The 15,915-nt window shown below is 42.7% G+C and overlaps 1 protein-coding gene across 2 annotated transcripts; it reads right to left on the reverse strand.

Moving 5' to 3' along the window:
• Positions 1–222: 222 nt before the first annotated feature.
• LOC108113506 (mucin-12) lies at positions 223–14,856 on the reverse strand. 2 transcript variants are annotated; one of them, XM_017224097.2, is made up of 4 exons: positions 14,225–14,856; positions 8,696–8,919; positions 2,288–4,016; positions 223–1,856 (listed from the first exon to the last, which is right to left on the reverse strand). In XM_017224097.2, exons 2-4 carry the CDS (start codon positions 8,738–8,740, stop codon positions 1,117–1,119), a joined length of 2,514 nt encoding a protein of 837 aa, XP_017079586.2. In that variant the 5' UTR covers positions 8,741–8,919; positions 14,225–14,856; the 3' UTR covers positions 223–1,116. The 2 variants fall into 2 exon arrangements, with proteins under 2 accessions (XP_017079586.2, XP_017079585.2); XM_017224096.2 differs by having other exon boundaries at positions 14,210–14,856.
• Between the last annotated feature and the right edge of the window lie 1,059 nt (positions 14,857–15,915).

A 15,915-nucleotide genomic window follows, 5' to 3' on the forward strand; every position in this document is an offset into this window, starting at 1 on the left:
TGCTTTGTCACTTGTTCATATCAATTAAAATTTAATGATATTGTCCAGAAAAACGACTCTCCTCGCTGCGCCGCAGGCTGCATGTTTTTAATCAATTTTAAGTGGCTATTTACTTTGCGGATCGGAGGAGCAGAGCCCCCAGGACAACCTGTTTCCCAATCACATCCGTTCCCCGCCCGCTGCGAGATTAATGATTAATGCACAGCTCCGACTTAGTCTCGATGTAATTTAGTTTATTTTACTACACAAGTCACTTAATGCTCTAATTAGGATAGTTTTTCGCTCGTTCTTAATGCTGCTTGGTGCTCGGATTTTATGGCAAGTTGCTAGTTCTGCGGAATTTCGAGTGTGCTGGTCGGCTGAATAAATTAGGCTCGGATTAGAGTTACGGCTACGATTACAATTACAATACCAACAACTACAATAAATTAATTAAAACATTAACTAAACATTAAACAAAATTCGTTTACTGACTAAACACACACTGATCTCGTGGGAACGCAACTAGTGGCTACGTACTAGGGTACATCTACTACAGCTAGGTTTATCTATCTAGGTTTAGGTTATCTAGGCTAACTACAATACGACTTGGATCACATGTGAATGCCTTTGCAGCTGTCTCTTCAGTGGGTGAGTGCGGGGTGCTGTTGTTGTTGTTGTTGTTGTTGACACTCGGAAAAACCATCGCTCTGAACTGAGAAAATCGTAACATTTTTAAGACATTTTTAAATCTTTATGTGGATTTCCCTTTTCCTATTGATCATTATTTTTCTAATCAATACATAATCATTCTCTACTCAATATTTTAGGTTGATGTAAACTTTGTTAAAAAGTTATTTTCTCTACTTTAAGTCTTTGTTTCGAAAATTACATTATCTTATTATAAAAAATATCAAAAACATTTTTAAATATTTTAATAAAATTGTAGAAAAAACTTTCAAACTTAATGATTATTTTCTGTAGTTAAATTTCGATATAACTATACGAATATATCTACCTAAGTTCCTTACTCTTTCCTAACTTTTCCCTGTATTTTCCAAGGACTTTCCTACGCTCTGGCGATTTTCTTCACATCATTTCGAGTGTTTCCCCGAGTGGAAGATGACCATTTGGCCCCTACTTGAGCTTGAGAAACGTGAGCAACGCCTTCTGTATCAGACTGCGATTGATGGTGGAGTCGGCGGTGTAACGCACTCCCCACAAGTTGCCATCGTTGTGGTCCACCACTCCGTACTCGCCGACGATGAAGCCGTCGTCGGTCTTCTCCTCCACCCGGTACTTTCGGTAGTTGCGTCCCTCGACCACGTAGGCGACTTTGTCTTCGTCATCGCCGGTTTCGAGGCCCTGGCCCTCCGATCCTCCATCCCCCGTCGTATCGCCATCGTCATCCGAATAATCGTTGGCATTTGCATTGTAAACCACCGAGCCACGTCCCCTGTTGATGCCACGACTGCTGGCGGTGGTGCTCGATTGGACCGGACCGGCTGGCGTTGTGGCCTGCCCCACTGCACCACCACCGCCGGCAGCACTCCCTGCACCGCCCTGCAGTCCATGGGCCCGTCCGTTTGTCATAACACTAACGGACTCTTCAATTTCGTAATTCTGCTCTGAGGTCGGAGTATAGAGCTCGGGGCGCTCGGTGGTAAAGTGTTGCATTTGCTGGTGCTGCAGATGCGCCTGATGTTGTTTCGCAGACCCAGTGGTGGAGGACGAGGTGGAGGAGGAGGAGGAGCTGGTGGAGCTGGAGCTGTACGAATAGCCACCGCCTGACCCCGAAGATGATGGCGGTGATGGGTCCACCACAGATGCCGCTGCTCCATGCTGGTGTGCAAATTTGGAAACACATTTGACTAGATCTGCGAGGGGAGATGCAACAAAAGATGATGTTTGATAAGTTCAAGATTAGTTGGCCGGGGTTCAAGTGGTTAAACCCGTGCGTTGTCGCTGTCTGTCATAACTACACTGGGCAACAGGGTAGGCATGCGACTATAACTAGGTAAACGATTACCAGGTAGAGAATAATAAGCGATTAAATTACATTGGTCCAGTAAGTGTATCTATTAATTAACCCCAATTTATCCCGACTCTGTTTACTCTGAAACCTGAATCGCTTTTCCTTAAGTGAAACATAATCGTCCGTCAATGCAGGTCATAATAAATGATACACGATTAAACCTGATGGGCCCCGAAAATTGATCTGTTTAATTTATGCATTGCAACACTTGCCCTGCTGCACAGTGTAATTTGTTTAACCAGATTCAGATCCAAAGCTCCGACTTGGACTCACCTCCATTGGGCAATCCTTTGGCATTTTGATTAGAATGTTGATGCGGCGGTGATGAATGCTGACGTTGTTGCTCCCAGCACGGACTGCGATGTTGCTGTTGTGGTTCGTGTTGCTGATGCTGCTGCTGCTGCTGCTGATGTTGCTGGTGGTAGTTGCTCGGACTTGAGTGCTTCGATAAAATTGGCTCCAATGGATGCGGCTGCGGAGCATTCAATAAATCATAAGGCAATTTATCCAAATTGAAGAGAACTCTGCGAGTTGGATGGGCCGGTTGTTGCTGCTGCTGGTGGTTGTAGCTGTGATAATGATGCTGCCAAGTGGTTGGCCTAATGCTGACTGAAGTACTACTACCGGGAGGCTTCACTGTGGTGACCCTGCTGGCCAATGTTGCTGCCGTGCTGCTTGATGTTGCTGCCGTGCTCGCTGGTGTTGCTGCTGTCGTGGTGCTTGTGCTCTTCGCCTCGCCGAAAGCGATGCGCGAGACAATCGCAGGTCGTGGTCTGGATCTTAGTGGGACAAAAGTAGTGGGTGCCAATGGTGGTTTCTCAGTGGTGCTGCTGGTGGTTGAGGAGGAGGAAGTGGTGCTCCCCACTGGTGTTGCTGCCGTCGTGGTCAGTGTTTGTGGCCAATATGTCTTGGCTGGTTCCCCATAAACCTTCGAGGGTTGCGAGTACACTTTTGCTGGCTCCGAGTAAAACTTGGAGGGTTGACCGTAAACTTTCGAGGGCTCTGAGTACACCTTCTCCGGCTGACCATACATCTTGGCTGGCTCCGAGTAAACCTTTGCTGGTTCTGAGTAGAACTTACTGGGCACACTGTACATCTTCGATGGAACTGAGTAAAACTTGGCCGGTTCCGAGGAGTGGCCGTGTTTCAGGCTCTCGCTCACATTTCTCTGGGCCTCCGCTAGGATTCCACTTCTCGACTGCTGCCAGGTCTGCAAATCATCCACGTTTTGGGAGATGGAACTGTAAGATATCGACCTGGACTGAGGTCCTCTGCCCTGCTTGGTGTCATGATAAATCACTGTCTGAAAGGGTAAGCCCGCTCCGGCTGCTGTTCCCACTCCAGTCTCTTCCTCGGCAGCCCCACTTTGGTTTTTCAGGAAGGAATGTGTAGAGGAAGCTGCCAGTAAAGGAGCAGCCAGTACACTTTGTATGTTGGAGGCACTGTTAAGGGAATCGCCCTCGCTGTCCATGGAGTCCCCTGCCAATCTGGGCTCCGTTTCCTCTATGGAGAGTTCACTTTTATGGGATCGGTTCACGAAATCTGTTCCACTTCCCGTGGTACCAGAAGAACTGCTCCTCGAGGGACCTCTTTTGCTGGAGGAGCTGACACTCACGGCCACCACCTTGACCTCGTCACTGGACTTGCCTTTGGCTGCATTTGGAGCATCTTCCAGGAACACTATTTTACTACCTGAGGTCACCAGTTTGGCCACCTGCTTGGAGTCGGATTGCTCAACATCCGGAGTGTTTCCGGAAGTCAGAGAATTCCTGTACCGATTTCTGCCGATATCCAAGCTTCTTCCAGTCGCTGTTCTCTGGCGAGGTTTTGGGGATGAGGACGGCGACTCCGCTCTGCCCTCGAAATCCTGTTCACTGCTGTGGAGACTTCGTTGCTGGTCATCATGGTCGAGGAACAGCTTGAGGAACTCGTTGCCCGCGATGAGCTCACTCTGCCGGCCGCCAGGTAGAGGGGCGGGGCGTGTCCGGCAGCCGGACAGCATCTGAAATGTCAGAGATAAAGGAGTGTTAGCTATGCTCGACATTTCCCTTGATTCAGGTTTTACTTAAATGCTACGCCAGGTGAGAGCATCGACACTTGGAACTGAATTCGCCATAAAGTAAATGATTTAAGAGTTACATTTCAGAGATTTATTTGAGTTTCGTGAATTTGAGTATTAACCCAAGTAGAACAGAGAGCTTATTTCCAACTGCAACAGGGGTGATCGCATTTAGAGCTTATCTCAGCGATCTATTTATAAATTTGCGTAATTAAAATATCATTTGTATCGATCGGCGATCCACATGAGCCGAGATATGTCTTCATGTCGCTGGCAAATATGCAAAAGTCATGCAGTGGACGACCGAGATCTGGACTTTAACTCAATGGCATTTGAATAATAATGCGGCGGGTCTATTAAGACATCAGAGGAATGCTGCGGTACTCCGTTTGAAGTGGTGCATGTAGCTGGAGTCCCTAGTCAAGTGGCGAATGTGGCATAATTAACCGCGTTGCAAGTGATCAAGTGGGTGGCGTAAGGTAGCGAAAACACCAATCGAACAAACAGCCCCAGCCGGGGGATATGGATTGCCCAATGGGCGAATGGAACCCGCTCCGCTGGAGTGGAAAATGGAAACACTACTTAAGCGCTGCCGGTCAATATGTCACTCAGCGTCATTTAGATATTTATGTTCCTACCGATTTACATGCATTTCACTGACTCATCAAGTGATTTATCAACCTGTTTCCAGTTGAGGAAGTGAATTTCCCAACTTGAAGGCCAAGTTTTTAAGGGTATTATGTTTCGGTTGTCCTTTTCGATGACTAAAGGTGGCTTAAGGATGAATAATATTCAGTTATCCATTCTTTGAATTGAGTCATATAATAACTTAATACCTTTATAAAATTGATTTAAGTATAAAACTCAGCCTAAACCTTCCTTGAAAGACCCACTCTTACCGCCTTTCAATCCACCAATAATTCAAATTTAATGCACCATTAAATTGTTTTATTAGCAAGGCAATCTACATCCATATCTTGGCACAACACTGTTCCCAACACTCCACTGCGAATTCATGGCCAGAGATCGGCCATAAATTGTTATCAGCGCCACACACCCACCGCAGAAACAAAAGACTTAGGGCACGAACTCGCCCTGCCAAATGCCCCGCCGATCAAACCGAGCCAATAAAGCATATTTATGGATATTTATCGATCGCCATAAGTATTAGCATTGCTAATTGCAACGAGGCAGATCATTTACTAGCCAACACTTTTGATCCATTGACGCGAATTGGAAAGGCGCAAATTGAAAACAATGAAAAATGGCGAAAATTGATTCAAATATTAATGGAAACCGATCGCTGCGGCTAACATAATAGCATAATTATTCAACTTGTTTGTATATACAGAGCTCTTTTTTTCTATATAATACTTTTTAATGTGTGTTTATATCCCCCTGAGCAAGAACAATAACAACATCCGGCAGTGCAGTGGGCGCCTGTCGCCGAGCATTTTCTAGAGCAGATTTGAGCGAACACCTTCGCACATGTGCTAAAGTTACCAACCAACCAACCAACCGACCAAGTAACCAGCTAACCAACCCAACTGAGTGACTGACCAACCAGTTACTATATTACTATAATATCACCAGATCACCAGTTAGTCATCCGGCGGGTCGCCTTGCCTTTTATGTCTAAAATTGCAGAAGTAACCTACCGCGGGCGTTGAATGGAAAAGCGACAGTTAGCATTGACACCAAATCAACGGCCCAGGGAGCGAATTATCCGAGTGACAATTACAGAAGGGCCAACTATTTGGTTTCGCCCTAAGACAAAGGAAAAACGTTCTAAAAATACCAAACCGAATGGAACAATGCGAATTCCTTTCCATTGTGGAGTTATTTAAAACGCCTGGTCAGTGACGTGCTCCAGTTTAATGAATGAATTGGGTAATGGGTAATGGGGTAATGGGTAATGGGTAAGGGGTAATGGGTTCCTTCAACCAGGCCCGAATGATAAGCAATTATTAATCTTGATTGATTTATCAGGTAGCTAATCCTGTTTCGACATTCTTTTGCACTTTGCCTGTTGAATTCAACCATTTATCATTCGATTGTGCGACTATTTTGGAGACAATTTTCACGGCTGTCAACTTAGCGGAAGTGTCAAAAAAAGTCAACTTTCAGAATATCACGTATCCGCCTTGTGTGCGCGTGAATAGACAGCAAACAATTAAGCAATAATCACGCCTTAATGAGCACTCTCTTTATTGAGATCATTTGGCCCACTCGATTGGCTTTCAAGTGCCGCTGATGCTGCCATTCGATACTCTGAATACTCGATACCCGATGCTTTAATTAGCCACAATCATCGTGATTTCAGTTTTTACGCCTGACACTAAACAAACGCCACGGGTTGACAGATTGAATTCATGTTTGCGTTATGCAAATTTCGGAAGTATTTTGATTGATAGGGGGGCTACATGGCGGTGGACTATGTAAACAGGATTTGGAGAGGGGCCAGTGACTCAGGCCACGAACTATGATATCGAATGCGGAAAAAGTCATGTAACCCGCCATTTCTGGCCTCTCTGCATATTTCGAGTGCTGTCCGCGGGCAGTTTGTGCTAGAAGTGGGCGGTTTTCCAAGGAGCAGCCACCGTTGCGATTGCAGCCAAACAGTCGGTGGCCAAGTGAATGTGTCAGCGGGTCCATTTTCCCCATAAACCCAGCCTAAACTGCCCGGCCAAAGTCTAATCTCTGGTAGCAGACATCAGACATTCGCTGGTCTTTAGCCACCACCCGCTGTCGTCAGCTGTGGAACACATTGTGTGCACAATATTACAAGCTAACGCCGGCGGAGGTTGGTACACTGCGGAAAAACTTTGATGCCAAACTTATTCCGAGGACATTCAATCTACTCTAAGGCAATCAAACAGCATGTCTAGAGAGTATATTCTGGCTTATTTACTTAAAATAAAGTTAAAATATAGTAATCAAAAGTTTCCTTAGTGTACTTATCAGCCTATCGATCTCCCAGCCAAGTGCAGCCCACATTAGGGCCGTTCTCAATGCCACAAGTTGGGGCAGAGTCAAAATCGGACTCCAGTTCGAATGCAAGTCGATCCAAATTGCAGCTTGCAACCTGGGCTGAGGCACAATAACACACATTTATTAATTACACGGCAGAGACACAAACTGTAAACGGACTTGTGGAAATTAACCCATGCTGGCCCCAGAACATTTAGGTGTAACCCAAAACCATAAATGAGACTGTTTATTTGATGAATACCCGTGTAACTTAAGACTCGGATGTGCCTCGGTGGGTTAATAATGGCTTATGATCGAAAGAAAATCCGAGATTAGAATGTAGTTGCACCACTGCCCCACAACCACTCCCTGCCCCGCCGTGCATAATTTGCAAATTGCCGTCGTCATCGCCATTGAATGGCCAAAAGACAAAGTCTGAGTTCCAGCCACAAACAGAGCAGAGTTAGAGCCACAAAACAGAGGCAACCCCACCGTCAGTTGCACATGAAAATGAACACTCGCAGAAAAGGTTTTACAAATTAAGAGCAGAGATTTCTTAGTTCGGAACTAAAGTCTTTCTAATTGGAAATAGTTTAAGATTTTACATTCATAAAACGATACTACTAAGGTTTTCTGATTTCGCCACACAGCTCTTTTATTATGTGTCAACTTTCCGTACTTAATTGGGATATATTTTTCTGAGTATAGTGTATAGTATGGTAAAGCTAAGCAACTGCAGTTAAATCGCGTGCAATTATTTAGTTTACTCGGCTTCAGTGTGCCTTACTCCGCTCCACATTACTCACAATCAACTCGGTCTGTCTAATGAGCAGTCAATAAAGTGCCGGCCAGACACAAAAGCGAGTGTGTGGTAAAATTAATTCCAAATGCATTTGCTACCCAGCCAGCCAGCCAGCCAGCCAGCCAGCGAACCAGCAGAATTATAGATGATTTGGGCCAATAAAAACGAAGTCGGCAAACAAATGGAGTGCGATCGCACCATTAAACCATTTTTCAAAACGCATTGGCCAAGTTAATGGAGCTACGCCTGTGAATGCATTTGGCAATTGCATTTCTGTGCCTGGGAATTGCTGGCCATAAAGATGAGGTCTCAATTGGCCTCAAGAGTTTGCTTTTCGGCTTAACTGGGTGCCATTTGAATCAATTTTGTTTGATTGTTAACTCGAAATCGAAATCGAAATCGGAATCGTGTGGAAGGAAAACGAAACTTTCCAAGTTGAAGATCAGATAATTTGATTGATTGCCTTCCTCTGTGATGAAATGGAAATGAGTTCATCAGCTACTCTTGAAGTGCTCTTACTGCATTTATCACCTTTGTTAATTAAGTACTTTGAAATTGGTTTTACTTTTATTTTAAGATCAGAATTCAATAGCCATTTATAGAAGAAATACTAAACTTACAGCGATTTATCTTTCCCTTTCAAACAAAACATTTAAGCCATTTGAAAAACAATTACTAGATCGCTTTTGGAAGTGCCAAGAATAGAATGTTAACTAGTTTAATTTAGCAGCTTAAATGACCAAAACCAAGCCTTGAACTTAAGCTTTGCTCTGTCCGAAAAGCGAGTTCCCTGGAATTCTTCGAGCACCTGGCCATAAATAAGTTAATACCAAGCTAATGGGACACTTACCAGCAGCAGAAAACCGAATCTGAGGAGCCAGCAAAAGTGTGCCATTCCGCTTTCGGTTTAATCCACCTGTCCAGCTGTTAATCAAGCGCTTTAGTGCTTCTTTTGTTCTCAGTGCTTAGAGGGGATCTCTGTCCTGGGTCTCCTCAGTGATTCATGGGGCCGCTTTTGACCAGCAGCTGCTCGGCGATCATTCTGGCCAGTGTCTCTCGGAATTTGGTTAATGGCTGCAATTAGGGTAGACAAGAAGCGGTAATTAGTGGATAGGTTTCCGAGATCGACTCCCATTAAAAATATTTGGCAAACGTTTAGCGAATCGCGGGACGAGAACAAATTCATTGCGTTCAATCGATAAGCCATGGGAAAAATCCACGCCAAATGTCAAGGTGCATTTCACACCGCAGATCGCCGAGAGTCGGAGGCACTTGCAGCTAATTTTAAGAGTCTCGCCGGATTCCACCTGAGTTGCCTGAATACACTCAGAGAATACGTACACTTGATTTCTCAATTTCAAAAGTTCACATGAAACCACTAATCTGAAGGGTCCACAAGCCAAACGCAATCTGTATATGGGTCTTCCGTTGGGCTGAGCTTTCAAGTTCAAAGACTCTTAAGGGTTGTAGTTTTTCTTTGGGTGTAGAAGAATCATTGAACTTGTATTGGCAACAGGTTGGCAACAACAACAGCAATAGCAAAAACAACTAACAAGATCTAGCAACTCCAAGAAGCGGCCAACAAGTTGCAGAGTCTGGCCACAAACAGAGCCGAGAGCCAAGAGCCAAGAGCCAAGCCCAAAACCCAAAACCCAAACCAAAACTGAAACTGAAACCCCAGACAGATGCTCAGTCGTCTGTTGCAATTTCAACATATTTATAATTAATGGCAAGGTATTTTGATAGCTTTTTGTTGCCAGCAATTGGCATGCCATTGAAGTGGGTACCGAGACTTGGCCGGAGTTGCTGCAATCGATGGCTGAAGATCCGCGGTGATGAGTTTGATTTGGCCAGCCATAATTTAATTAACCGTTCTCAGGCATTTCCGCCACTCGGAGACCATGTAATTAAACTCCAGCCAAAGTCAAATCCATAAAAAATCATATTTCTTTTAGCCAGAAACATAGCAAAAACAACAAAAACAAAAGCTAGACAAAAGCCGAAAGAAAGAAAGAGACGCAGGCGAAAACCAGTTCTAATTTTTATCAAGCCTTCTTCACAGGCCATATAATTACTCATGGCCCTCTCCAGCTATTTTTTAGTTATTTTTTACCAGACAGCATTTAATTATTAAGGAATCTGCGGGGAAAACAAATATGTTTACGGCGGCCAGCAGGCATCGCATTAAAAACGAAAGTTTCGTTCTTAGCCAAGCCAGGGGTCATTAATTAGCCAAAGTCATATGGAAATGCCAGAACCTCCCATTTAAGCCGGCATCCATTATACCTCATTCTGTTCTGCTCTATTCCAAGCTCCGTCTGACGTCATCTCCATTTCTTTTGTCTCGTTGGCAGATGTTCATCATTAGGCTGTTCTGTGAGTTCCTTGGCCTTTCCAGTCTCTTGTAAGCCTTATAGGAAAGTAAAAGTTCTGACGTCCGTGGCTTTGTTCACACATTCATTATCCGCTGTTAGTGGCTCTAACTTACAGCTAGTCTATAACTATCAAGCTGCACCCATAATTGTCATAGGAATTGCAATCGGAATCGGAATATGTTCTAGTTCTAGCTTCAGCTGGGAGCAGGTATCTCGGACGACCACTTGGGTTAAGGCCGAAAACAACTGCAGGGGAGTACAGAGAGCCTAGAATACTCTTTCGCCTTATTATTTATTTAATATCTTTGTTAAACCGCAATGAATTGTGTTCTTGGAAACAATGTTCTTGGGGAGAAACGAGTTTTGTGGTTTCAGAACTTGTTGTTGATCATTTGGAAGATTTGGAAGATCTTTAAAATTTCAGAGTTAATGATGGGTTCATAGACTGTCTTTAGAAGGTGAGAGGTTATGGTTTGTAGAGTCCTATTTTTAGTTCAAAGTTTAGGGGCTTCACTATTCCCATTAGTTGCTGGATCTTGAAATTCCGCATAAACTTACTGCCAGCAATTACAGATCTCCCTTCTTTGGTAGTGCAGCAACCGCAAGTTGGTCTTGAAATATTAATGGAATAATCGCACTCGCACTCGTGAATGCCCATTGGCGTTACTAAATTTGCGTCGCGCTCACACTCTCGGGCAGTTAGTATATAAATTAGAATGCTAATCGATAGTTATGGGTACGCCCTGAAAACAGAGCTCGGGGAACTGGCAGAGCACAGATCGCTGATCGCAGATCGCTGGCCGGCGAGGTGAGAACGGTGGACAATGGCAACTGACAGATTCCGGTTAATAAACTTGATTTAAAACCAGAAGTGAACACTGCGGGCAAAAGGTAATGGCAAATAAATTGCCACTAAGTACACACACAATGCATGGCCGTACAAATGACACAAAACAGACAAAAATGTGTAACAAATGGACAGACGTGGCCCGCACCCGCAATTCACTCCGACTTAGATTCCAATTCCAATTCCGATTCAGATTCAGACGGGGACGAGACAAGTGCTGGACCCTGTGACAAATTGTCAAACATTCGCATTCTCATACCTCTCACACCTCTCAGAAACTGTCGCGCGAAGACTGCAATTCATTAACAATTGGAGTGGAGTTGATTCGAGTTCAGTTCGATTGGGTTGGGTTGAGGGACGGACAGGCTCAAAGCCAAAAAGGTAAAAAAAGGGAGAGGCCACACGTCGTATGCGCTATTTTGTCATCAGCCAAAGGCGAAGAAGAAGGAAAATGTTATATGGAATTGTGAATTCTACAGATGGCCAGACCTGTGTATAAGGCTGATATAAAAATGAATAAAAAAATATAGATTTAGAGAGAACTGTTGTGGTAAAAAGTTGAAGTAATTTCAAGGATTTTGAGGCAGAGACTTATCTTTTCTAGACATTCAATTTCCTCCCCAACAAATCAGGAAGAGTAGAGTTTGAGAACGTACCTTACAAAAATAGGAAAGCAAATTAAAAAACCCATTTAACATTTCAGATTAACAACAAATACTAAACTACCCTCTTCAAGGGTATGAAAAAGCAATCACAAAGTCAATGCAAAAGCCAAAACTCTGCCAAAGTCACAAAACACATTCGAGCGAGCTCTAATTGGAGCGTTTTCTGTTTGTGTTGTGTTTATATTTCCATGGAATTTCTAAGAGTTTATTGCACTCGTCGCTGTTTTGGCCATTTGTCATCGCATTGTTGCGGCCAAAACCGAAACTACGGCTAAAATAGTGCAATCCCAACCAGTTTGTTTATCTTTCGCAGGTCGCGCGACTTTGAGGCGTTTTGTCAGCGTTTTTGCCACTGGTTTCGTTTTTTTTTATTATTTTTTTGTTTTTGCCCCAGCATATAATTTGTTAATTTAACTTTTTGCAGCCTTTAATTGTTTTGGCCAAAGCTCAGCGACTAACAGCTACTGCAGGCAGTTTGCGCTGCAATTACGCTCTTAATAATAATTTTGTTTAAAAAATGTTGAACGGTTTGGCAACGCTTCCACTTTTGCAATCTGGCTCAGAATGTGGGGGCCATTGGATTATAGAGATTAGCGAAGTGGCTCTTTGATTGATTAAGGGTCGGGCTAAGGCTGCCAAAATGTAATGAACTGACAATTATTTAATGGGAATTGCAATTACTTTGTGAAGTAATTACAAAAAGAAAACATCGAATCTTGTTCAATGTTGATGGAGTCATTACCTTAAATATTTAGTTTACTTATTAATAACGATCAGTTAAAGCAGCAAATAGCTCTAAACATGTTGGTTATCATACAATATTGAGCTGTGTTATTATGATGAAATGAATAAAATATATCAAATCAGCTTTTATATTTATTATTTAAACAAATAAAAGGTAAGCTGCATTACGTTTATTGCTTAATTGATTGATTTATTAGATTTTCTCAAATATAAACAAGATTAATCTAGCCCGTTTATACGGTCATTAAGCTGAGGTATTAGTCCAAACAAGTCGTTAATCGAATGTGCTCTAATTTAAAGCATTTTGGAAACTGATATGGCTGAGCTGCGAACGTGTTCTGCACCCTGTTGAGATTCTATTGATTGGATTGAAATTAAATTATGAACTTCAGTACTCGGCCCATTCGAAATATGATCGTAAATTATGCTGCTAAATTGCTGCCATAAATTTTCCTTCAAACAATCCATTGCTCACAATTACTGCCCTTGGATGGATACTGAGGCTTTTCCTTGGCATTCAGCTGGCAGCTGGCAGCGGACTTTCAATCTGACAAATCTGAAATTAATTCACTCCGCGGCGCTTTAATTTTGTTTCGAACTTTGTGTCTGAATGCCAGGTGGGACAGTGGGTCACTAAATCAACGCTCAATTACAGGCGAACCGTTAATTATTGCAGTAGGTCCGCGGTAAGCAGGGCGTCTAAAAATAATGAGATATATGGGCCATTAAAGTCTCGTTTGTCGATCGCCCGATGCAGAGATATGGATCTGCCTGCGAAATAAATTAATGCCTTAATCCACGCCTGTCCATCACAGATCAGTAATACAATCCGCACAAAGGGAACAAACACTTTTTCACTCGGTCTCTCGGCCTGCTTTGTATCTCATTTCGGGAGCCCAAACACTAATGCACTTGCATGCCAATTGACTGACTCACACCGATAGACTTTCATCCGTGACCTTGAGGCGACTGGCCGACATATCTCTCCCAACCTGGCCCGCCCTCTGCACGCCGCCTTTCCGCCCGATTTCCACAATCCGAAGACAAATCCACTTTATGGCCAAAACGAAAACAAAAACAATAACAAAGCCCGCACGTTGAGCAAGGCAGCAGGCCAAAAACAAAAACCAAAAAAAAATAAAATACACCGAAAATGCAGAAAAAACTGTAACAAAAAATTAAAACACAGCAGCAAAAAATTTGAGTAACAAGCCGACTGCAAAACAAACGAAAAGCGACCAAAAAAATATGGCAAAAAGGGGGAGGAAAATCCTAAAAACATAAAAACGCGTTTGCGCATAAAAACGCTTTGGTTTTGGCCAATTTTAGCCATTCGGCTATATATACACTTTGGGATCTTATTCCTGCACAGGGAGAATGGTTTGGGATCAACGGAAACGAGATTAAAAGTGAATTTACATTTTACATTTTACATTTCTTAATTTAAATATTTTATGAATTACTACAGGTCTTAAATTAATTTAAAATTTTAAAAATCAAACTTCAACAAAGTTAACATAAGTGAAATTCTATCACAAGAACTATTTTAAAATATTTTCTTGGTAGAAGAACAACTCGAAAGGTTATTTTATGAATTTGATTAAAAATCACATAAATTAATCAGATTAACATGTCGTTAATACAAATTGTAGTTTTTATGATACCAAAAACATTTTTTCGCTGTGTGGCATATTATTAACCGTTACTTTTTTTACCAAACCCGCCGAGCTTACCAATAATGCACCCACCACATTTATAGTTGTTACTGGCTTTTAATCCCTCGTTGTCGTTGTTGTTGGATTTGATTGTTAAGCTTTCTATATTTACGGACTGTTGTTGTTTTCAGTTTCAGTTTCAGATTCAGACTCAGTTTTTGTTCAATGCAATTGTTGCTAAGCCGTTTCTCAAATTGGAGCAATATTGGCGCGAGCTTTGAACGGATTTCGCGGACTGCGATTTGTTTATGGCTCTTTCAAAAGTTGTTTCCTTCGTTTTCGCGAGTTTAATATATTTTGTTTTTATTTGGGCTTACTTATATTGAATGGATTAAGGCACACACTAAAGACACACACTGGCACGCACACACAGACACACACTCTGAAAACTCTGTATTTAACTGACTTGGTCGAAAGGGGCCTTTGAGTCTCTAAGTCCTTGATTTTGGAACGGTCCTTAAATAGGTTTTCAGCTGTGTTGGTCGTGGCTTTTGTTTTCTCGACTCGAAAAGGCTCTCTTCGAGGCCTAAGAAAGAGAGGGGAGAAGGGTGGGGCCACTGCAGAGGTACTGCCTAACTGAAAAAGATACTTTCACGACCAGAAACACGTAGTGTTTGTATTTAGGAAAACCTCGGAAAGTCTCTCGAGCGCCGCGCTTGCGTCCGTTTGGCTACAGCGTCCACAATTAACTGAATTCCCACAGCGATCAGAAACTGATAAGTCGCCCAAGAAGCCAGCCTGAAAAGCTCCGAGAGCGGCCAACTCGACTGGGCTCAAACCCCAAGTTTCAGCCACATTCACAGCAGAACGCAGCCAAGTGCCAAGGCAAAAACACGAAAGGCAAAGCAAAAGCCCAACTACAGCAGGCAGGCAGCCCGATTTGCAGAACAAACGGCAAAACACAGCTGCCAGCAAACAAAATCAGCCAGCAAACAAATCGTGGCCGAAAGTCGGACTCTCTGGCTGATTTTGTGCTCGCCAAGATTCGCACATTTTGATGGCTTGTTTTGATCAAAAGCCAAGCTTACTGTCCACGCCATTTGACTTAAACTAATGATTAAGACCAAACCTCCATCACTTCCCTATCACTATTTTGTGGGTAAATTGCTCAAACTAGAAAGATATTTGTGTTAAACTAACTTACCAGTTTGCTCTATATATTTATATTATTTAATATATTTTAATCTGTAATAATCACTAAAAAAATTAATTATAAATGAAGAAATATTAGTATTTACATGACACCCAAAGCTTACCTTCATTTACACAAAAATCTTACACGTAAATAAGCTTACGTTACGTTAACGTTAGTAAAGACACAAACCAATCCGAAGCAGTGGTGCTCTTTAAGCCATTTAAAACGTTTTATGTTTGCTGCTTAAATGCAGATCGAGGGACTTTCTGCAACTCATCGCTTTTGGAATAACCGGGATAAGCATTCTAATAGTAATATAAAGCTACTGACTTAACTGACCAATGATGAAAATGTTTCAAGACCACCAACTAAGCTAAAGCATAGATGAAAAAGTAGCCAAGGCGCTACTCGCCCACCCTTCTCTTTCGCTAGAGTTAAACTAGATTACCACTGGTTTTACTAATTATGAAATGTTTATTTTATATGCCATATTCATTTACAATAATATTTACACTTTAAGCGGTACAAAATGCGATATTTCAAAGTAAACCACAACATATTGGCTAACAATCGGAAAGCGGGTGGCTAG

Source organism: Drosophila eugracilis, unplaced genomic scaffold (genome assembly GCF_018153835.1).
Source record: "Drosophila eugracilis isolate 14026-0451.02 unplaced genomic scaffold, ASM1815383v1 contig_1781, whole genome shotgun sequence".
Classification (NCBI taxonomy): Eukaryota; Metazoa; Arthropoda; class Insecta; order Diptera; family Drosophilidae; genus Drosophila; species Drosophila eugracilis.

Coding starts and splice junctions, on each gene's coding strand:
- LOC108113506 (XM_017224097.2), bottom strand. CDS start 8,740: ATGGCACACTTTTGCTGGCTCCTCAGATTCGGTTTTCTGCTGCTG. Junction 4,017..8,695: donor GATTCGGTTTTCTGCTGCTG/GTAAGTGTCCCA, acceptor CTGACATTTCAG/ATGCTGTCCGGCTGCCGGAC. Junction 1,857..2,287: donor CAAAGGATTGCCCAATGGAG/GTGAGTCCAAGT, acceptor CTCCCCTCGCAG/ATCTAGTCAAATGTGTTTCC.